Source organism: Epinephelus fuscoguttatus, linkage group LG8, assembly GCF_011397635.1.
Source record: "Epinephelus fuscoguttatus linkage group LG8, E.fuscoguttatus.final_Chr_v1".
In the NCBI taxonomy this organism is placed as follows: domain Eukaryota; kingdom Metazoa; phylum Chordata; class Actinopteri; order Perciformes; family Serranidae; genus Epinephelus; species Epinephelus fuscoguttatus.
In genome coordinates, this window is record NC_064759.1 from 29,881,628 (window position 1) to 29,905,891 (window position 24,264).

Sequence of the window (24,264 nt, forward strand, 5' to 3'; positions counted from 1 at the left end):
AAACAGGCATGAGATGATCACCCAAACAAACCACAAGTGCAATCATAAACCAAAAGATAACACCCAATACAGCAGTGTCAATCTGTTAGAAGCTGCTGTGAAGAGGTTGCCGCTCTCAGCTTGAAGAGGGCCAAAGTCCTAAAATTGTCAAAAATGATAAAGACCCAAGCCACTGATTAATCATTTCCAAAGAACAGCGAGCGCTCTTGTTTTCCCGGTCCAGTCTATTCCCATCAACATCTAATTACATGGGCTGTGACATAAATAATTCATGCAGCACTTTAGGACAAAAACATGACAATCAACATAGTCAATCTGCAACTTCTGTCATTACTAATTCAGCATCTGCTGAATGCCTTTCTACCACTTTTCCTACCACTTGTCTTGATTACAAGATCCATGTGTTTGTGTGCACAGTGTGAGTGTGTATCTCCATATTATATGTCCAAACAATTAATTATCAAGCCCTTTCGCTATAAGGAGATTTCTTGCTATAGCTTTAAATGGTTACTAAATTAGATTCAAGCTGTCTTTGTGCTCTAGTAACTATCATAGCTTACAGCTAAATGTAAAACGAATTAGATTTTTCAAGTGACCATTATTTCTGTAATATGTTGTCATAGAGCTCATGCTTGCAAACACATCCCGAGTGCTCCAAACAAGCACTTAATTTGGGCACTGAACTAGCACATGCATAATAATGACCTTATTTGCATACATTATGTCAGTCTGTTTAGTATGTTAATGCTTGGTAAACTTCTGGGTTTAATCGTTCAGCAGACAGTCTAATTGGGAGTTTGTTAATTGGTTACATTGATGCTCTGACACTTGTTAATCTACTGGCAGGTCTCGTTTGTTCATTTCAGAACCAAACAGCCTACTTTCTCACGTCTAGGCAGGGCGTTTCGTGGCGAGGAAAGACTGATTCATTTTTATATCTTGGTCTCACCATCAAGGGGATTTATTTTACAATTTCTTCACTAGATTTTCATATTTAATTCTACGTTGACAAACTAATGGTGGGTGCTAAAACCCAGGCTATTCATGTGTGAAGTTAATAAAATGATGCAGATTGAGTGATTAAAATGGTACACTACTATTAAACAGGCAACTGTACTTCCCCTTAACATATACAGAAATGGAATTCAAAGGGTAATAAAGGGCTGATGAGAATATTGCTCTCACTGATACTGCATTTAGCTTCCCTTGACACAATCAGGTCAATGGCCATTTGCTATAATGTAATTTCGCTGCAGACTGCGCTTGAATTGAAATTTGAAGGATTATTGAGATAAAATTATTGTAAAACCAGAAAAGATGCTGCGAGTAATCAGTAGGAAAACTAATTTAACCAGTTATCTTTTATTCCTCTTTGGAGCTGATGCTACAGTATAACAATATTTAGAAAACAAAATGTATCATCAGATACTGACAACTGATGTTAATGATGTCATGCAAGTGGTTTTACATGTCTAGAATTCAATTTTAAATTAATACAAAATGTTTTTAAATGTTTCTTCACCAAAATCAGCAGAGAAGTAAAGACACAACGAATAATGTATCTGAACTGTTTGGAAAAACTCCTGCAAAGTGGAGTGAGGAAGAGTGACACATTTAAGACACACTGCACTGTCATAATCATCCTCCAATGCACTGAACTTTATTTATGAGCTTTAAAGGTCTTGACTTCAGGTTATTCAATTATAAGACTTCTTATAGACCTTCAGGTACCGAAATATAGCACTGTCATTTGTATTTATTATACTGTTTTTCTTCGAGCCAACTGCACTAAAAAGCATGGAGGGCTGTGAAACTTTACTATAATAGGAGCACTGGAGGTGCTTTTAGGGAGCAAGATGATCTACAATAGGGAACAAACAGAAAGGACACTGAATAGTCCAACAGCTCTGTATAATCAAAGAGAAAGCCATGTCCCCATCTAACCTACACGGTGTGCTGTTGTATACAGGATATTCAAGGTGTGCGTGACCCACAGTACACTTAAAGGCAACAACGCTAAATGAAATAAAGGCATAAATGTGCAGAATGCCAGTGAGCTACTGTTCCATTTGCTTCGTGCTGCTGAAACGGCAAAATGTACTATGCTGGGTTGGACAAGACTAACAGGAGTGAAATAAATAATGCAAGGCATAACCATTAGCCTAAACAACAGCATTCTAACTATATAATATCCATCCTATATACTGTGGCACTAACATAAACAACCCTTTGAGTCAACTGCATGGACATATTCAGAAATGACTCAAACGTGCCAAAAATGGCAATTCAAAACTGTCAAACTATGTTCACAAGAATCAAAAATCTGAAGATAAGCAACAATGAACTAATAATTCATAAAACATTAGGAACAATTGGAACATTTATCTACTGTAAAAATGGTCTGTATCCTTTATACACCATGGTGTCATACTGCTTTGTCTCTCTGCTGTAAAGAGCAACACATGTCAACTGTTAGCCTTTCTCCCATCATTTTAACTCATGTCATATGTCGGCTCTCCGTCTGCCATCGTTACCTCTATCAGTCGTTTGACCTTGTTGACTTTGTGTGATGAAATCACTACGGTAGCCATCAGTTAAGTGTTGCCCTGGCATCCTCTTCCTCCAACAGTGAGTGATCTCAGGTCCTCCCTGCTGACTGCACTCGTGAACCTGAAGCCCTCTATATCCAAGGTTTCTCCATCCTCTTCTATGCTGACCTGACACTGCTGAATCTGTCACAACAACAACATGCACACTAGGTCACACTGTGCACAGCATGCCTGAGCACATACATGTAAAATAATAACAAGGTCATCTGCATATCCATTAGTTAAAAACTGCCCTGTGCAGTATGTTCCAAAAATGTGTCTTCTAGTGTGTGTGTCTATGTGCTTGCACAGGGTATTTATAGGTATCAAATACTTTAATTTAATGCAGTTTAAGACCTTTTTAAGATAATTTTAACCAAATTTAAGACTGATTTTTGGACAAATAATCTTTTTCTTATTCAAGCAATGCAGGTAAGTATAAAAGTAAGTAGCATATACTATGTGGTCCAGTGCAGAGGTAGGTTTTGTGTAGGAATATGGCTATTAGAGTGACTTAGGTTAATCTTCATTTTGCCAACAGGTAAGCGCAAATACACAGTACAAGATAAAGTACAAAGACAGTATTAGGTTAAATGGTAGGTTTAAATATTTGTTTTATCAGAAATGTGGACTTTCACCCAGAAGAACTTGACTCACTTTGACAAAAAGAAATTAAAACATGGACACATTAAATTGCATAAAATGTTTGTGACAATTAAGACCTCACATATTCAAATTTTAAAAAATTAAGACAATTTAATTACTTTTAATGCCTAATCTTTATTTAAAAAATTAATTTAAGACATTTTAATACTTTTTATAGACCTGCAAATATCCCTGTTGTATGCTTTCTAATAAATAAAAAAACGTATTAACAGTCCTTACTATCAATCCAACTTTGTGTTTTGCTGGCCTCGTTCTAGACCTCTGAAGAAGCACCTACATCTGAAATGTTACTGAGAGATTCAAAGGCCTTTCTTTTTTTTCTATTAGAAGAAACCACTGAGTCAATCATTGCCTTTGCAGGTGGGACTGTGGTTGGGAACATCATGTAACTGAGCAAAAGCCAGAATAAAAAAAAAATGGAAACAAGCATGGATGAAATCGCTTCAGCTATGGAGGCTGTTGTAAATCAGCTGAGCGAAATAACAGCTCCTAAATTAAAACTCCATGCACTAAAGTTGTTTGTTTAAAGCAAAGATATTTTTCTCCTGTCTGACCAAAGGGTTTTGGAAAAGGTTTTATGTGTTGGCCCCTCTGGTACCTCACAAAATAGGTCAGGAGGATTTAATATTTACAGCTGTTTGTCCCCTGATCGCTTTGATGGAAAACCATGTAAAAGAAGCTCAGCAGTTCGGCTTAGCGTGCACAGCAATAATTAAATGGTAAAATAGTTAAGCAGCTCCTACCGTATGTCAGCTGCAAACTACATTGATGCCAATTCAGTTTACGTCTCAGGCAGCAGCTGAGAAGGCAAATTAACTGCGTTGCTATGCAACTGTAGGGAACTCATGTAGCCTGACAACTTCTGACCTCAGTATTGAGTGAATGTAATAGTACTATCTGCTTCATTATGTGCTTTAAAGACAGGATTAAATGAATTAAACAAATACACCTCACTGGCCAAGCCATAACAAAAGAGCTGCAGTGCCAGGGGGGAAAGGAACAAAAGAAGACAAACCTCATGGAACCACATGACCTACTATGCTCCCTAATTGCAGTCTTTAAAGGAATACTTCACACACAAAATGATCATTTGTATATCAATTATTCACTCAGTGATACCTTAGATTTAAACTTTTTTCGCATGCCCCCATATTAAACAGAGAATCCAAAAATAGAGAAAATTCTAAGGCCATGTTTAACAACAGCAAAACTATATCAAAACATCCGTTTACAAAGTCTCACACAACTTGTGCAGTATAATCCAAGTCACATTCATCCAGTTATATGCTCAATACTTCCCAAACAAAATGTATTTTTGCTACAATACAATTTAAAACACTACTGCATAAACAGTCTCACATACGGACGAATAGCACACCTGAGAAAGCACTTGTGTTTGAACTCTTGCCTGGGCGCACTACTAGTCTATGCAGAGGTGTTTTAAATATTAAGATTTTGTCGAAAATACATGAGTTTGGGAAATACTGAGCATATGGCTAGATATGTCAATGGATATTTTGATAGTTTTTTTGTTGTTGTTAAACATGGCCCCCCTTTACTTCAGTTCATCGAGATTTTTTTTTTTGTTTTGGATTCTTCGTTCACTGGAAGCATGTGAGAAAAGCGAAGTTTTCTTCATGAATTCAATGGTAACACCAGGTGAGTAACTGATACACAAACTATCATTCTTTGGGTGAAATATTCCTTTAAGGCGGTAGTAAGATTAGAGAAATAAAACTACTTGCTGAAAGTAAGGAAAGTATTGTGGTAATGGCTTAGTAAATTGGTTCAATGAGGTTTGTTCAAGGATTTGCACACCTGCCTCTATGCTTACCATTCTGCACTGTCTCCGATTGGTGGGGCCTTTTGTGCACTGGTCCAGCAGGTGCTCTATGTCAGACAGCAGCAACTGAGCCTTTGACAACACTGCAATGATATTAACACACAAAAAAAGTAGAAGTCCCCACCTCTACTGCCCACATTACATTTAGTAAACACTTCTGCAGGCCTCAGTTCCAGGGCAAGAAGAAAACTGTTTTAAAATGCATTTATAATTATAAATATAAAATGCAAAAATACAAACATAAAACAGTTCAAGCTGTAATGACTAGTACTGTGTGTTCCTTCATGCTGGAGGTTTGGATTGCATATAACACTTAGGTATTAAAAGATTTGAATTGATGGGTATCTCTTAGGGAAAGAAAAACAGTTTTACGAGATGGAACAAGCACAAAGGATTCACAAACTACTAGTTAAAGTTTTTATGTATGTTTAAGTAGAGCCTGAAGACACTACTGCAATAGACTGAACCCCAGAAAAGAAATGAATAGTTGTTATTCAAATGATGGTGGAAAAGGTCATCTCATGTCATTGACTCTAACAACGTTAACCTTAAATCAAGACTGATAGAAAGCCTAAAAAACATTGCAAACTAGCTTTGGACTGTGCAGGATAAGGCACATACAAAAAGTAAAGAGTATTAATTATATTGGGACAGGAACACAAGAAAGGATTAAAACTTGAATTGAAACACATTTTTTCTTTCTTAAAGACTCTGGATAAAACTAAACTAGTGTGTGTCACAGTCACCAGGAAATGAGTATAAACACAATATCTACTGAAATGACATTTTGCAAGTGTTTGGCTTACATTCACGAGTCTTTATGAGGCACATCTCAGGTTTCTCTTCAGATGTCATATCAGTGATCTTTGCAGCTTCCTCTGAAGTTTTTCTTTCAAACTTTTGACTCATCTGTCCTTTAAAGTGAATAACATAGCACACTTAGACCATGTTTGGTGATAAAGTGAATAAAGCCATATATACATTTGAACAGCAGTCAATACGAGTTATAAGCTTCCAAAAATCACGGAGGAGTAAGACCAACATTAGAAATCATAAAAGCAAGTTGAGACCACATGAACTTAGTATTGATTTCTACTTAAAGCTGTAGAACTGTTCGGATGATACCATTTAAAGCCTTATATTAATTAGACATGATGACAGAGAGTGAGATTTTTACACATATACCGTACACACCCTATAAGTCCAGCACAACTACTGTCTGCTGGTGAATGCCACACTCATGAAACCAATGTTTTTCTCTCACTGACAAAACACAGATTTCCCAATCTTCACATAAATTAAAAAATGATAATAAAATATTTTTTTATTAGACCTGTATAATATTCTTGATCAATTATTGTAGCTATGTTGGACTTGGTCATTAAATAATATCATCTATCATCTGACACCAGACATCATTCTCTTTTAGTAATCAGATTTACTAAACCTACTGCTTTAAAGTTATTTGGGGAAATTTAAATGTTTTATTTGGAGCTGATGAATGGGCCAACTAGTTGAGGATTCTATAGTGTCAAATCATGTCATTGAACTTTTACATATAAATAAACGTCTTTTAAATTGAAGCCCTTGCCAAACGAGTTCAGACAATGGCAATTAGGCCTATCACTGCCAGGAAAGCTCTCTGTATTTTGTGGGCTGTGGCCAAATAGTCAAAAAAGTTACATCCTATGTCTTTTCCTGAACACTTTTCCTTGACCTCCATGTAAAACATCATGAGATCAAGGAAAGTTTAGAAGGAGAATTCATATAGACTTAGGAAAAGACAACTATGGTGCTGAGAGAATCTGACTGCACTTACACAAGGCTACGTAATTATGTGACAGTGGATGTTTCTGACATGGGTCTGGTGTTAATGACACCACAGTGTTCCATGATGGACTACTATAAGTGTATTTTAGATACTTTGCCCCCTGTGCTTTTACCGTGTTGTTTGATGAAGGTTAATTAAACCTGGACAACCCAGTAACAAAAAATATTTAATTGATGATGATGGTTGGATGATGATGAAATGATGGTTCAGTGTAATCTATGCTAAAGGAGGAGAAAGGAAGCACTGAAGCACCTTTCCTTAGCATTTAGAGAATTTGACCGCTGTTATTATGGCTGCCACGTAGACACTTTCGGGTCTTATCTCTCAGTTAACAACCTTCCAAAGTGAAAAAGACTATTTGACTGCAGCCACAGTGTCTAGTGTCTGTGGCAACTTTCCCATGCTGGCACAACAGAACTGATGCATTTTATGTCAACAAGCCAAAACTAAAGGGGGCAGGAAGTAGGGAAAGACCACAGCAACAAAGCAGCAGCAAGGAGTATGGCAAAAGCTGTGGCAGAAAGCCTTAATAAGCATCAAAAAAAGTTTCTGATTTGGATACTCCAAAAAAAGAAACTCTTATATTTAGAGAAAGATTAAAGTTTTGTTTTGTTTTTTAAAAAACAAAGCAATCAATGGCAATAAAAACATGGATTACCAATGGTGAAGCTCAGTTTCAGGCATATGTCATAAGCACACATTGACAGTATTTGTGTAATTGCTCTCACTGCCAGAAAGGGAAGACAAAAAGTCCCACACTCCAGCTTTTGGATTTCCTCACAAAGACTGAATCTGAGGGAAAGTCCAGAGTGCTGAAGTTGCCAAAAGGACACACTCCGGAGGACTTTCTGTTGGAATTTCAAGTGATATCATTATCAATTCATGGTTTTTATAAAAACATGTCAAAGGTTTGCAAGACTGCAATTTCCAAACTCATTCATCATTGTCATATATTATTTCCTAGTTATCACCTATAACATTGAAGAAATAAATGGATCTCACACTCAGGTTCAGCAGCAGTAGCAGTCAGGAAGGGCTGCTTGGCAGGGAATCAGCCTCAAAGGGGAACACCACCTAAATGAAGAATTCCAATATGTTATTTCCAGAGCACACAAAGGTTAAGTCAGTATTTATGAACAGGAGCTACTCTCTTTCAAAGCCAGAAACCAGACAAGTCTCAAATTTGTCATGTCATAGGATACAAAGTATGGAGCTGCTCTGAAAACAATGTATGGGAGCCTGATTTTATGGACCCACAAAATGTCAGTTTTCTTTTTTGTATGCAAATGACCTTTATTCTACTGTAGTGTTCTCAGTTGTGAAACAGAAAATGTGCCAATATACTCAGAACATTGGGTGCTCTCGGTGTCAACATTTTGGGTATCAAGAAACGTATTTAAGGCTTTACAAATTTCAGTTGCTTTCATTGCTTTACTGCAGTTCAATCCATGCAATGTTTCAATTTAGTGCCTAATTTCTATTTTAAAGTGTTGTATGAGAGGCATCTTTTTAGTCCATTTGCATTTGTGAATGTAAACGTTTCCATATAAAACAGAGCTTCAAATTTTTTTTGTTTGTTTGTTTTGATTTCTTGTCAAATTTTATAGCTACCTTTGTTTAAGATAACTGTATGGATTAAACCTGATACCATTAAAAAAAGAATAAAAAAAAGTTTTTGAATTTGGGAGAGTTTTTCATTTTTACTGGTATTTTTGGACTGCCTTAAACCATATGATTGATGTATAAATTTTAAAATGGAAGAAGTCCCCATTTAACTAGAGGCTTGACCCATGCTAATCTTTAGCTGTGCAATGCTGGACAAAATAAGTTGCAACAGTATAAGGCTGGTTATAATTTGAAAAGTAGATATATATTTAATCATACATACATAAATATATTAAAATATTGCATCACTTCAATTGACAATTAAAGCAATTTTGACAAAAATGTATGTGTGATAACCAAAAACAAAGATGACATTTAAGCTAGCCTTACATTTTTACTTTGGTGATTAACAGTTAGCTTGCTAGCTACATGGCTAACTTTTGACGTTACCTACCGGCCGAAAGAGTGACAAGAAGTGCAACAGATAATATAATAAAATCTACGTTTTGTCATATTAAAATATTATTTTCATGTATTTTTCACAAAAATATTAACAGCTAACGTTACATGTTGGGAGTGTCCGTGGAAGGTAATCTTACTTTAGCTTAGCAAGAGAACAAATACTAGCATTGTTAGCTAACGTTGTTAAAAGTAACTGTAACGCAGTCCTGTCCGTCCTGTCTACCATTAAAGTAAAAATTAACCTTAAGCTAGCAGGTTAGGAGGCAGCTGTTCCTATAGTCAGACGTACAAAAGTTGCTCTAGAAAGTACCTTAAGTTGGTTAACGTTATATTTCGTTTATTTGTATCGGTGCTCAGCTTACTAGTCGCCGTCTTTAGCTAGCTCTGGATGAAAACTGTTAGGATGTAAGGTTAACGTTAGATAGTCCGCCCGCTGGCCACTTTGGCCCTGGGTAACGTTAATCGATATCTTACCAACCTGAGACTTTTATGACCCTTGACTTTTACTCTGGTACCACCATCAGGTCCACATGACGTTATACACAGGAACATCAACATCAAACTAAATATAATAAATAAATAAAATAAAATGTTAGTTGAATAGGCTCATGCTATCGACTGGAAGCCTCATCAGTATATTATTACTTTTTCTATTTTTTATTATTATTATTATTATTATTATTATTATTATTGCAGCAAAGCTTCCTCCTCTTTTACATGTTGTCCAGCTAAGATAATTCATTCATTAATGATTATGTTCTTCCTAAACGTGCACAAATTAGCAGGCCACGAGTATTATTGTCACTCATTTCTATTTACATCGTGCGTTTATTTTGAAAGGACTTCAGCAGTCAAGTGACTCCCGGAAGTTTTTGTTTCCTCACCTGTCAGTTCTGACACGGTGCGAGAGTCCAGCCTCGTCTCTTTGTTTTTCTCCGAGAAACTGGCCTTCTTTTCTCAAGACTAAATGATAATCCTGTGTGGTCCACTGTCGCCCAATTGAGGACAGCGTCTTACACGGTGGGTGAGAGTCGAGAGGGGAAAATAATCGACTGCTTTTGCTTCACCTAGCCGCAAATAGCCAGGAGACGTTAGCTAAGAGCTAGCTAACTGTTATCATCAACAGATCGATCATTTTAATCACCGTATCTGTTGATACATGTGTTATGTTCGTCTAGGTCATTGTCTGCTTATTGTGTTATTTACTCTGACAGATATTTTAGAACTACCTGTTAATGTGTTTTGTCGGTTGTCAACAGAGCTCACGGAAGCTAGCACCACAACGTTAGCATCGTTTACAAACGAGAGTCATTGATTGTTTACATCCCAATTATGGCAGCTTTTCAGTGTCTTATATGAACCTAACAAGGTCTCTTCGTTGCTGTCATTACCCTGCTAGCTGTTAGCTTTTATATTTTATCGAGGGAGGTCGAACGAAATGACGCTGCTATTCCTGCCTTGTTTTGAATTCACGTTGACTTTCGTTTTAACTATCTGGGGTCACTTTCGATTTCATACATTTTCTCAAGTCGTCCTTTAAAGTCAGCGGCCCGGCGTTTGTGTTTTTTCTTGCTCTGTATCCACGGCATGGATCTCATAGCATGTCCAGCTGTGCTCCTAAAACTTATTTTTCTAAAATCTTCGGCCTTCAGTGTTAAAAACTTGGCTCCTCAGTGTTTGCTGCATCATTGCATGCTGACATCATCACCCAGCGTTGGCTGCACCGTCTCTGCTGCCCAGCTGCTCCATCAGATACAAGGAGGGTGTGGGGTTTAGGTTAGTTTCAGTCTACTGGTATATCAGTTCCAGGAAGCTTGACTGGACTGGTTTAATTCCTGCTGAGAGTCAGATGGTCTGAATGATAGACCTGTAACAACAGGTCCTCTGCACCTGTTTACAATAGAAGTATACCTTTGTATTAAGCACTCAAGCAAGCAGTCATGGATCAAATGCCATGTGCCAAAACTACAGTACACGCAAAAATACCACATAGCACAAATTTCCTTACAGCAGCTGTACTATCAATTTCAATCAATCAGTTTTATTTATAAAGCCCAATATCACAAATCACAATTTGCCTCACAGGGCTTTACAGCATACGACATCCATCTGCCCTTTGGACCCACACAGCGGATAAGGAAAAACTCCCCCAAAAGACCTCACGCACACTATTATAGATCTGGCATTTTTTTATATAACCCCACTGCAAATGCTGTAATGCTTTTTTATTAAAATGTGTAGATGTTTGCACACTTTTACTCTCATCTTCACTTGTATAGTAGCCAAATACTCACAAATGTATAAATATATTTTAAACAGGAATAGACTGTTCAAATAAGCCACATGATTAAAGTTTTGTGGAGGTTGTGTCAACTCTGCTCAAGATACAATAGCAGGCCTGATGGTGGCGGCACTGAGTTTATTCATATGTGGCCTGATGAGGCCCATCTCAAACAGCCTAGTCACACCTAGTATCAGCTCCAGACCTTCTGATGAAGTCCAGCATGAAGTAATGATGAAAGAAAACACATCTGTCGAACAAACTTTCCGAGCGAGTTTACAATAGGTTGACCCATCATATTTAAGCTGAAACTCTGTCAGTTAATCACAGTTTCTTTTCAGATTCAGACTAAACAACATATATGAGGTGCTGCTGCATAAGCTTTAACCATTGTGCTCGACTTTTGTGTGTGTCCATGTTAACATACCTTGACACTTCATTTAATCTGTGTGTCAAACAGGTTTGGTTTTCAAAATACTGCCACAACAAACCAATCATCATATATATATAGAGAGAGAGAGAGAGAGATTTTTTTGCATTTGCTGTTATTCTAACACTTAACCTCAGGCAGCTCGTTCCTTGTAAAAATGTCTCTTGCACACAGGAAATGATGCATTATACATTTCCTGCAGCAAGTGTCATCAACTGAGCAATGTTACAGCTCTGTGACGCTGTTTTATTGCAGAACGATCTGTGAACTATGTAATATAAAATATAGCAGATCCTTTTCATGTCACGATAATGTGCAGAAACTAGTCACAAAGTTACTTAGTAAGCCAGTGTGTCGTAAACACAAGGAAAAACAAATGCTTTATGATAGCAGGTGCTTATTTAAGTTCTCAAACCGAAACGGAACTTCGTTTAATTCAGTCATTTTATTGTTCTTTGGCTTTCTCACTGTGAAAATGAAACTCTTTCTGTAATCCCCAGGTCTTCTATCTGCGTCAGAGTAGGCCTGTGCAGGCATGGAGCCCCTGGCAGTGGATGATGACATTTGTATCCTTAAACACGAGACAGCCTACACCGCCGCTGGCGAGAGTCCTGTATCAGTGTGCGCTGGCGATGAATCCGTCGCTTCCCACTTTGCCCTGGTCACAGCCTATGAGGACATTAAGAAGAGGCTGAGAGACACAGAGCGAGAGAATACCTTGCTGAGGAAGAGGGTTAAGCAGCTGGAGGATAAGGTATAGACGTAAACAAAGGGGTGATGGTGGGAGAGAGGCGAGGAGAAGATGGAAGAGAGAGTTAATAGAATGATGAGAGAGTCTATATGAGAGAATGATGTAGAAGAACATGCTGCTCATCCAGATGATGAAAACCAGAGAGCAAGGTGTAGAAGGGGTGTGTGCTATTGAGAGGTGAAAGAAAGTTGTTTTCCAAGACATCAGAATTATGAACAGACATAAAATGCTCAGGGAAAGTTTAAAAACCTCAGCAGATTCAACTGCAAAATATTTGCCTCTGGGAGAGTGTGCATGCCAGCATCATTAATATTGTTGGCCTATAGTCAAAGCTTTAAAACAATGCGAAATAAATCTGCTCTGTCTAAAAACAGAGAGGGGTTCTGGAAAAGTATGGTACTGCCAAACAATGTGTTGGAGCGCTACACTTGGCTCCTGAAATTGGATTTTTAAAAAAAACACACGCAAAAACAAAGGATGGAGTATAATACAGACAGAGCTTTTTAAGCAGGAAGGGTCTTAATACAGATGGCGGGCTAAAGTGAAAGTGCTGCACAACATGTGGGCAGAGTTGTCTCTCTGGGAGTGTCTAATTTCCTCTTATCACTTTTGGTTTTATCTGCTGCAGCATTTGGTCCATCAAGATAGGATGTGGTGGGATCAAAGTAACCTCCTACCACAGACATGTGAATTAAGTGAAATTGATCTCCCGTCTCCTTTCTGTGTGTTTTATCTCTCTCCACTGTAGCTCTTCAGGCCAGAGGCTCCTCCATCAGAGGGTCCCCAGTATGTGAACAAGGCCTTCAGTGCTTACCGAGGTATCTATATAGAGAAGGAGGACCTGCAGATGGAGCTTAACAAACTGGTGCGTTTACTGTTTCATTTTAATTTTCCTCAAACTGACTAGAGCCTGGCACAAAGATCAAGTATGTTGCAAACCTGAAATCACATGCATGTGTTTAAGGAAAACAAAGAGTGTGTTTTGAACAATTTTGCAGTAATTTTGATTCAAATCTCAAGGTAGAAACACCAAGCTTATGACACTGTTACACAAATACAGCACAGGTGCACCGATCTTACCTGGGGCCGAGAGAGACAGTGTGTGTTTGGTGCATTGGTATGAATGCTGACGCTCCCTTCATCTCCTCCCCCACCTCTTTTTCTCTGTCAGAAAAAGGAGAAGAGCGAGAGTGAGAGGTTGCTGACGGAGCAGCTCCAGGCCAAAGACTTGGAGTTGCTTCAGCTGAGGACGGAGATGGAGACCAGCCAAGGTAAAGGTAGAGCACACATGGTTGTCTTCTACCCTGTGTAACAGCCACCGACCTGTATGAACAATGGAATTTATATGATGCTCTAAAGGAACAAATACAGTAGGAAGCTACATTGACTCCACTTGTGTGTTTATCATTTACATTTTATATGGCTCAATACTTCTACTACACTGCATTTCAGAAGGAATTATTGTAGTTCATTAATGTGACAGCTGTACTGTAGTTACAAGGGGCTTTTCAAATTAAGATTTTACTTACAGAATCTGTGATAAACGTATAGAATAGTGTTTTTTGTAGATTTAATTACGTCAAAGCATAGAAATTATTTGAAATTAGCTCCACCTTGACGAGCGACAACTTATATTGCTCTGAAAGGGGCCATTGCATAAGAAACACTTTTAATTTTTATACACTTAATAATTTTTGCTGAGAATACTGATATATTTTTATTTAAGTAAAATGTGAATGCAGGACTTTAACTTGCACTTATTTGACCACTGTATAAAACCATATCAGCTTTACATATTAAAGTGTATTGCTCTATATTTACTACTTTATCTCACCAAGTATGTGATTCATTGTAATTACAATTACAGTACAACAAACACTACAATTGAAGTGATAATTATGAGGATATGTCTTTTATACTGAATGAAGTTCAGTAGTTGTCTTTTTAATTGTGTGTATCCAGTGATGAAAAGCCTGAACAGCCCTCAGGACTACTGGCAGGTGGACAGAGTCAGCACCGAGCTAAAGATCCACAAACTGCAGGAGGAGCTGGAGAGAGTGACACTGGAAAACAGTAGACTGCTGGAGAGAAGTGGGGTAAGTAAAGCTGGGAAGAAAGGATGAGGCCCTTTAAGGAAAAAAGGTGTAAGATAAGAGGGACAGCACTGCTCTTGGATAGATGTGGTATAACTAGAGGAGAGGAGGTGAGGTGTTAGGGCAGAGCCAGACAGGTTGACACAGAGTAGTGGAGAGAAGTGGGGCAGGGGAGGATATGCTTGAACTTAAACAGTAGAAGATGAATTGCCGAGGGATGCAGGGGATAAACAAATATAACGGAGAATAGAGGTTGAAGGAGAGTGGAGGAGTCCTAAGTTATGTTATAATGAAGAGCACAAAAATACAACTTCAGACACTCTCTAAATTGCATAACTTAACTCTGTTTCAGGAGGAACCCCATGGCCTTAACGGACCAGACTTGGACCAGACCTGTGACGCAAAGTATAATGCAAGGTATAGTGTTTCATACATATCCAGTGCACAGCCCTCATTTCGTTGACCAGAAATGACAAAGCAAGAATTCACCGTTGCAGTGGTAAATAAAATGATGATTCCTCAGTTGGTGATATTCATCATAAGCAACCATGAGTGTAAACAATGGAGAAATAAAGTGTTTATTACTGTCTTTGTTACTTTAAATACATTTGCTTCTCATGCAGCGAATCAGTTTGAATTTATTTACCCTAACGTAGACTCCAGAGATACTGGACTTTGCTGCTCAGTAGCAGGCTTTTAAATGCAGGTAGTTATCCTTTTCAAAACGTCCATGCTTGATCATTTTTTGTTTTCTGACAGCTTGTGAATGCAATGCTTTACATGTGCACTTAAATGGAACACATGGAAGACATTTCTAATCTGTCTTTTAACTGCAAATGCAATATCATGGCTTTACATTAAACATAATGGTAAGTGAGTTCAGCTGCTCCTTAGAAAGTAAGCATAGGGATAATTTAGCTATGTCATATAGTTAAAACACCAGAATGAGCCTGAAAACATTTGTAAGAAAGTTAGAAGCTGTGACATGAAGAAATGCTATAGAGAGAGACTACACTGGTTAGATAGCTGTATTGTTGAGCATGGGATGTCACAGTTATACACTGCATGGTGTCTGCTGGTGTTGTAATTGCTCCATTTGGCCACTAGAGGAGGGTGCAGCTTTACACATTTTTAACTCTGCATAACAGCCTGTGATATGCAGATAACCTCAGAAGTACCTGGACATGGTACGTGATCAGCACCAGCTAAATCCTTAACACCTGTGTCCATTACAAACAGTTTAAATTGGCACTCTAGTGTTTTGATGTATACACAGTCTATAGCATATGGAATTGCCCTCCACCTACGTTTTCAGTGAGGATAATCTTCTGTAAATTAGCATTGTCTCACATTTCATGAAGAAAATTCTATTTGTGGTGCATCCTAATTGTTTCACGTGTCAGCAGTTTTCAGATGGTGTTAGTTTTTAGCAGCACAAAAAGCTCCAGTTTTTCCTCAGTTTTTCTCTTCACGATCTCTTCTCAATTTTTTTTTTATTTGCTGTTTCAGGCAGGTGTTTGAAGTTAATGCTAAGTGTTGATGAGATTTTGCATCTTTACATAAGGTGTGGATAGGACAGTTTGTAGGTATTGCCTCAAATACCTCCATTTTTTTTTTAAACTGTGGTGTGGGTTTGTAGAGCAGCTGATGCTACTGGGTGGTTTAGCATTTAATCCATCAGTAGTTTGTGTTGTAGTAGTTGTGTGGATTTAAACCAGCAGGTGACTGTGTTAAATTAATCAGCATATACAAGGAAGGAATTTCTGAAATTTGCTAAATAGACAAGGTTTCTGTGTTTATATATCCTATCAAATTTGATCAAATGGATATGCCAGTTTTACATTTTGGAGTGTCAGCAAACAGGTGAAATTAAACTTTCCTTGAGTTTAAATGAAGAATAAGAACACAAAGTGCCTTCCTTTTTGAGTAAGTCCAATAATATCAAGGATATTTGAATGGTACCAAAGTAAAACTATGCGCCACAAAGCTTATGATCATAACCACATGAGATCCTTTCTGACAGTTGGATCTTTCTAACAACACAGCAGGGAGAGGAACATGCAGCAGACGTATGAGGCTTTGTGCTGCGAGCTCACTCGTCTTCATTCAGAGCTGAAGCACCAAACGGGCCTGATAAGGAAACTCAGGCCTCTCATCAGTGAGACAAGACAAGGTGAGGCACACACACCTATGCACACAAAATGTGGGCATAATCAGGGTCGCGCTGTGGTCGCCGTATATGTTGATACAAACAATTTCAATCTTAATATCTGTGCTGGTTTCAGTATATATGATAACCCACCAGCACTGCTTCCCTTCTGCTTTTTCACACCTCCCCACCTCCATCATATACAGCATGCAGAGCATCCTGTGTCCCCTGTATACCCTTAGAGCAATTTCACACAGGCTACCACTGAGATGCAGTGAAGCATTGAAATGTTTTTTATCAGGTTCCTTAAGTCTCCCAGACTAGTATAAAAAACAAAAATCAATTTGCTTTTTCCTTAATTGCACAGGTACTTGTTACTCTGTAAAGAGGGTTATGTTTTTGGTTCAGTTTGTTTGTCTGTCTGTCGCCAGAATTATGGAAAAACTACTGGCCTGATTTTTATGAAACTTGGTGAAAGAGTGTAGCGTGAGCCAAGGAAGAACCTATCAAATTTGGGAGTGGATCTGAATCATGGGGCGGATAAATAAATTGTTTTTCCAATTTCGTTAACATTGCAAAGTAGGGCTTTTGGCTTTGGCAGAGGACTTCACTCTCTGAGTGCTCTTCTAGTTTTTTGTTGGTTTTTAACTTTTTTAAATATGTTTTTCTGACAAAAAATATATTAACTAACCTTTGATTCCAACCTGATAGTGTTCAATGCTAATTTTCTCCCATACAATTGAATAATGAAGGCAGAGTGTGCTCTCTACATAAGCTGTCTGTACCCAACTTAAAAAAGAAAACTAATCCTTGAATTGTAAAGTTAAAAACTACAGTTAGAAATCATATAACAACCCTGAGTCTGTCATGAGACATAAATATACTGACAAGCTCTGGCATATTTAACCAATGTGACATTTGAAAATGTCTCTATAACCTGAGTGTCAGGTAGTGTCAGATTTATGTGCACTTCAAGCACAGTGGCTGGAATCCAAACCTCGCCTTTCTACACAGGAACTAATGTGGCTAACATCAAACGAAAGACGAGGGGGTACTGCTGCCTCTCTTCTGTTAAAGGAAGGCTTTTCTGAGAAGAAGTACTACTCACTGAAAAGATTTCTCCTGCTGCTCCTTGTTGCAATTTGTATGAGGGTGTGATAAGACTGTGGATATTATCAAAGTACTCAAACACTTTGCTAAAGGACATCACGAAATAGTCTGTCCTGCCTCTCCCCTCCCTCTATGATGATGTATTCTACCCCAGGAGAGATTACCTCTGTTGTCGATTCCCTTCGAGTGTCAGAAGAGGAGACTAGGAGGTGAAAATTAGAACGAAATATGGCAAGAAAATAAATCTTGGCCTATTTATTCCACTGAATAACAGGGTAATCCTGTAACTTAGATGAGACAGATGACGAGAAATAAGGAAAGAAACGGAGAGAGATGAAGAGGGGGGGTGAGCTATGTATTTATTCAGTCATATTGTGCATCTGTATTCTTCTTATGTTCCTCCTTTGGAATCAGTTTTATTCAAATCCTAGACTCAGGAGACCCTCTCATGGACGAGTAGTGGGGAGGGATGGATGGAGAGAGGCAGGGGAGAAAAGCAGGAGGAGATACTCATTTAAACTTTATTATTCGCTCAAGATGATGATTTGATAGCAAGGCAATGATGTGTGTGTGAGATTAGGACATCTGATTTGTGTATTGATATGCTTTGTATGGAATAAAAGTGTGGCTTAGTTTATGCATAGGGGTTTGTTTGATTTGTTCTGGTGAACAAAACCTAATTATTATTTTGGATATTTACGCGTTCACTGCGGTATTTACATGCTGCAGAGGTTTTATTGTATAATATGTAGCCTGCTGCATGGTGTGAGATTTTACCTCTCTTCTCTGTTTTACAAGATGAGGCCTATTTTCTATTTGGGGATCTAAGGGCTTGTTGAACGCAACTTGTAAGTCTGAAATCTCCTTAGAAACCTAAGTTTAATCAACGTGTAAACAAGTGCAGAGGTGCGATCATGGTGCCAAATGCAAAAGGAGACTGTTGAAGGAAAGACAGAATGGCTTCATTTATGCTACTAACTGGATTTTACAAACAGGCGTGTTTTCACACACACTTCTCACCACCTTATACATAGAAAATTTGAAAAAATATTTTTTTTAAATTATGTTATCTGAACACTTAATCAAAATCAAAATAGTCCTGGAGTGTGTCACATAACACATAATGGATTTGACTCTGTTTTGTTGCTCTCATGTACAAGCACAGAAATAGGCATACAGTTGTATACAGCAATGCTTATGGATTGATAGTGATGATATTGACATTTTGAAGAACACTTATTTTTTTGGACGATGAATATGAATATATAATATACAGGTAAGATGGACACCTGGCAACAAAGGATTATTGCACCAAAATTGTTCCAGACATTATGGACAGGTGTTGAAGCTGTTGTTGGTAACTTTTATATTTACATATATATATAACTTTTTGTCATATTTGCTGAAACTGTCACAATATCGACACAGCACAAAATGAGACCGATAATCTGCAAAAAAAAAAATAATTTCCTCTGCCTTCTACTGCTGTTTAACCCTTCTAATGGTTTTACCGCAAGTAAATGAAAACAACCAATCAGAGCTGAGGAGTCTTTAGCGCAGCTGTCACTCATATCAATCACTGCTCGTGTGTGGTCAAACTTTCAAACTAGGTTGCGCTGATAAAAATGAATCAAGATTCTATTACTGTATTGCCTTTTTCTTGCTTCAAATGTTGTGAGAAACATTTGTTAGTGCACTGATTAGCTGTAAAATGAGAATGTTTTACAGCACCAAGCAGTCGGACAAACTTGATAATAGAATCTTGATTCATATTGGATCAGCGCTGCCTAGTTTGACAGTTTGACCGCAGTTCTCGAGCCGTGATTGACATGACTGGCAGCTGCTTTAGAGACTCCTCAGCTCTGATTGGTTGTTTTCATTGCGGTCACACTGTTAAACTAGGCTGCGCTGATCAAATATGAATCAAGGTTCTATTAGAAAGTTGGTCCAACTGCTTGGTGCTGTAAAAAGTTCTCCTTTTACAGCTAAACAGTGCACTAACAAATGTTCCTCACAACATTTGAGGCAAGAAACAGGCAATGCAGTAACAGAATCTTGATTCATGTTTGATTAGCACTGCCTAGTTTGATAGTTTGACCATACATGAGCAGTGATTTACATGTCTTGCAGCTTTGTTAAACTCCTCGGCTCTGATTGGTTGTTTTCAGTGCGGCACTGTAAATTGCCTTTAGTGAGCAGCAAGAAAAGAAGGAGGAACTTGATTTTTTTCACAGACTATCTGTCTCATATAATTATTTCAGATTATAGTGAGTTTCAGAAAATATGACACAAAGTTCATAAAACTTACCAACTGTAGCTTTAAGTGTTTATCATAGTGACGCCTGTGGAAAGAAACTGTTCTTGTGTATTTTTTTTTTCTGTTCCTACTTAAAATGGATGGCAGAAATAAACTGAAAGCTGAAAAGTAAATGTTCAGTCATATCCATTTCTGACAAACAGCTGTTAATGCAGACGTACGTATGTCTACTAAATTCCATATTTAATGCCAGATATAAACTCTCCAGGCATCACGAATAACTTGCTCTGAATTATCCTTCAGTATCACACCCATGATCTTTTGTGCTCTATCAATGTGTCTACAGTTGCTGCTGACGTGCACTCAAATTGAACTGTATTCCCAATATTAAGGTAGTGAAAAGCTTTTTCATTCTGTCTTCTCAGCCATGCAATAACTTTGTCTAAATAAAATATTGTGTGAAACTTAACAGATATATATATATTTGAATCTGGTAATATATATGATCAAAGAATGGGTAAAAATAACCAAAAATCTGCATGAGCATCCAAGTGCCAGCTTTTGGCAATGGGTCTCTTCATGCCTTTTGCTAAAGTTATTACAGTAATGTAACCATGTCCCCATATCATGACAATGAAATTAGTAGAAATGATAATATAAATATTATTTCTACAAATGACAGTCAAGTTTTGTTTTAAAAAATCTCTTTCTCGGAAATGCAAGGCAAACATTGGCAGGCTCTAATAAGCATTTCTGCAACAATGTCTAAGACTGCATCTAATTTTTTTTTTGTCTTTTGCTTCCATCCTCTCTCTGTCCTTTATTTCTCTGCTTCTATCATCCACCCCCCTCTCTCTGCCTCTAGCTGCCTCAACAGTTCCAGTTCAGTGTCTGGACGACGTGGAAAAGAACAACCACCATCACACAGTTCCGCGGGCATCAGTGCCTCGCCCCCCTAGTGCCCCCCCGCTCCCCTCGTGCTCCGGCCGGCCCTGCCCTCCTACCTGCGGGCCGTCGGGCACCCTGCTGCCGGACAGTCTGAGGGAGGACTGCTGGTACAATGGGCCCTGGCCCTCCCACAGCTGTTCAGGAGAGGCTCTGGTCGGCAGCGACACCTGCTCCGTCGTCCTGCCGCCGCCTCCCCTGAACCAAGCCTCCCTGGATGACAGCTCACGGTCCTTCCCCAGCCCCCCCAAACCCAGTGATGCCATGTTCTGGGAGGGACACTCCGCTGCATCCAACTCCTCATCGTCTATTGGAAACTGCAGTCCCAGGAGCCCTTCCAATGCCGAGTGGGCCAAGCCCTATTGAGAGGAACTTCGATGGGAGAATAGATGATTAAATAGTGTGTGTAATTGGATGGGAAAAAACAAATGGATGGATGAATGGACTCCAACCCTGCCACATAGCTACCACCTAATCTGCCTTAAGTTGATGAGACCACTCCTCTGGGCTGGACTGCACTGGACCTGCTGGTTGTGGGGACTGATTGAGGCCAGAGGAGGCCTTTTTGAGGTACAGACTCTGTAAACTCATTACGCTGTTATCTCTGCACACCGCATCGGTGAACATATCGGACTTCGCAGAGGAGCATTTGATGAGAGACCCTCAGCAGAACAAATAGTTTGTCGGTGTGTATGTGTCCTTGTATGCACATGCTTAAGTGTGTGCAAGCATGCATACAAGCAGTTTTATTTCTGTGTGTGCGTATACACACATCAAACAGAGTGTGCCTGTGCGTGCAGATCAGTGTGCGGGCATCTTTCGCCTGCCTGTATCTGTATATCGTCATAATAAACCTAATAGGGCTCAAAGGGCCTCCTTCTCCATTCACTGTGGCCAGTGATCACTGGGGCCACAGCATTGTACTAGGATTTGTAAACTGTACTCCCTCCATTGCAAGTCTTTTTAAATTTGATCGCTGTAAAGTATAAAAGGTATGTAGTCCAATGTATGTCTCATGATCGTGTGAAGGAGGTGTCTAGGTATGAGGACTTAATGTGTTTTTGTACTGTGATGAAGACAGACATACAGTAACTGTAGGATAATCAGATTTATGTTCCAAATTTTAACAGCTACCAAATGGCATCTTTCCCCCCTTTTCATCAGAGTCCTTACGGATCAGTATCTGAGTAGGTTGTCAATCTACTTATGCTTACCAAATAATTTTTGAGAATGCACTTACAGTATTTGGATTTTTGAGGACACTGCGTAATGAGTAGCAAATAATTTTAATCTAAAAATGTACTGCTTTCTGAAACGACACACTGCACCCTCACCGGCACCAGAAAAGGATCAACTGATTTCCACATAAATTTCACAACTCGAAACAAGCCTCCTTAAACCTGCCTGTTATCACACATTTAATTCTCTCAGAACTGCTGTCAGATGATATCTGTTGTGTTGTTTTCTTTTCTTGGTTGTAAAGGAACCTGTAAGATGTGAGGCTGTGCTTTGTTGGATGTGTTTTTGGGTTGTTGTTTTTTTTTTTTTGTTTTTTGTTTTTTTAAATTTGAAGGACTCATGAAAAAGCTCCACACACTCCCCTGTATCTGAAACCCCGATTAGGTTGGAAACCTGATGAGGTTTGTTGAGATTTTGAATAATAGAAAATGTATCTAAACTCTGTACTGTGCTGATGTTAATCTATGATACATATGTTTTGCAGTATGAGGTAAGTTGTGTGAAGAGGGAAGTTTCTCTTTGGTTTCTCTTTTTAAGTCAGATGAGTAGAAACAACTGAAGGATGTACAAAAAAAAACACATTACGCGTAGAATACAAAGATACACAGAGGGAAGTATGTGCATATCTGTATAAATGTATATGGTGGGCTTCAGTACTCTGCCAAACGCGGTTTTGCACTCCAAACCATAGGTTTTTTTTTTATTTTCCTCTCCTACCCCCAAGACTTCTGATGTGTATACGAGCTGTCTGTGATGGTGACAAGACAATGCGTCTGTTAACCTTAAGAAATGTGAGCTGTGACTTGACTAATAGGTGCACAAAGCACAAAGGCCCATGGTTGTTGAAAAGACTTTTGTTTTTCCATTTTTCTTCGGTCTGTTTCATGATAACTGTGGTCTTTTTGTTCATTTTTAAGAAATGTTATTTTACAGCAGTAGTTTCATACTTCTGTAAACGATTTGCAAACCAAAATGCAATGTACAGTAGATATGGATTATATTTTAGATTTACTGCACTTCAGACTGTTTGTAAATATGATCAATTAAACAAAGGAAAGGAAGTTACTGTGTGAAGCTGCTCTGTCTCTATTCATATTTTTAGCAATGAGTGTCTGTGTTTCAGTACAACTGGAGGCTTTGATGTATACAGATAAAGCAACAGTTACTTTGTTTCGCTTCCTGTCCTCATAGATATTTATTTTTCACTTAATATTTTGAAACAGAGCGTTCATGCCCCGGCTGAAGCAATACTTTTATCATTAAGCTCATTTTCTAATCATTTTATCAGCTAATGGCTCGTGCCACAATTTTCAGGGCTCTGACTTCTCAATAGGAGAATCTGCTGCTTTTCTCTTAGTCATATTGTTATGAACTGAACATCTAAGGGTTTTGAAATGTTGCATACAAGCAATTTCAAAATATAATTCTAGACTCTGAAGACTGGCGACTGGCATTTGCCAATATACAAACTAACTGAAAAATGTCTACTTATAATTATTTTAATACTTATAATTTAGCATTACATTTTCAATTATCTTAAATGCAGAGTAACCAGCCTCAGTCACCTGTCCTGTCACAGCCATGGATTACAATTGGAGTCAATTCTGCTGTCACCAAAAAAGAACAAGAGAAAAACAAATTCAGTGAGTCGGGATATACTGTATCTACACTATATTTTATGAATGACATGAATACCCAATTACAGTAGCTGACTTACTCTTTACCTCATTATATGCCATCATTGGCTCTTTGGAATTACAGATACAGAAGAAAAAGCATATATAAGGACAGTCTGTATCTATGAAAACACAGTGAAGACACAAAAAGTAGTGAAAAAATTGGTTAAAATGGAACAGAAAATTAAAATGGATTTTTACTTTTTTTTTTTCATTAAAAATAAGCACAAATGATTAAATTAATCAGTCCTTCACAATTCTTATTAAATTAAGATGTTAATTTGGTTTCAAACTGTTGTGTTAATGTGATCTAAATGTAAGGCTGACACTCAGCTCAC

General features: G+C 38.2%; 1 protein-coding gene and 1 long non-coding RNA gene across 5 annotated transcripts; one reads left to right on the top strand and one right to left on the bottom strand.

The window, feature by feature from the left end:
* Window positions 1-1,360: 1,360 nt before the first annotated feature.
* On the bottom strand, window positions 1,361-10,016 carry LOC125893928 (uncharacterized). Of its 3 annotated transcripts, none has more exons than XR_007449944.1 (5): window positions 9,880-10,016; window positions 7,931-8,002; window positions 5,904-6,011; window positions 5,089-5,180; window positions 1,361-2,732 (listed from the first exon to the last, which is right to left on the bottom strand). It is a non-coding gene; the product is annotated as an uncharacterized LOC125893928 (long non-coding RNA). The 3 variants fall into 3 exon arrangements; XR_007449943.1 differs by lacking the exon at window positions 9,880-10,016 and adding an exon at window positions 9,474-9,551; XR_007449942.1 differs by lacking the exon at window positions 9,880-10,016 and adding an exon at window positions 9,306-9,464.
* On the top strand, window positions 9,877-23,420 carry azi2 (5-azacytidine induced 2). Of its 2 annotated transcripts, none has more exons than XM_049584913.1 (8): window positions 9,877-10,015; window positions 12,207-12,460; window positions 13,206-13,322; window positions 13,629-13,728; window positions 14,420-14,553; window positions 14,903-14,967; window positions 16,596-16,723; window positions 20,932-23,420. In XM_049584913.1, the coding sequence occupies exons 2-8, from the start codon at window positions 12,242-12,244 to the stop codon at window positions 21,375-21,377; spliced, it is 1,209 nt and encodes a 402-aa protein (XP_049440870.1). In that variant the 5' UTR covers window positions 9,877-10,015; window positions 12,207-12,241; the 3' UTR covers window positions 21,378-23,420. The 2 variants fall into 2 exon arrangements, with proteins under 2 accessions (XP_049440870.1, XP_049440871.1); XM_049584914.1 differs by having other exon boundaries at window positions 16,599-16,723.
* The last annotated feature ends 844 nt before the right edge of the window (window positions 23,421-24,264 follow it).

What these genes read in the sequence shown, in the direction of transcription:
- azi2 (XM_049584913.1), top strand. Translation starts at nt 12,242, where the DNA reads ATGGAGCCCCTGGCAGTGGATGATGACATTTGTATCCTTAAACACGAG. An exon ending in TTAAGCAGCTGGAGGATAAG is followed by an intron (nt 12,461 to 13,205) that starts GTATAGACGTAA and finishes TCTCCACTGTAG; the next exon opens with CTCTTCAGGCCAGAGGCTCC. An exon ending in AGATGGAGCTTAACAAACTG is followed by an intron (nt 13,323 to 13,628) that starts GTGCGTTTACTG and finishes TTTCTCTGTCAG; the next exon opens with AAAAAGGAGAAGAGCGAGAG.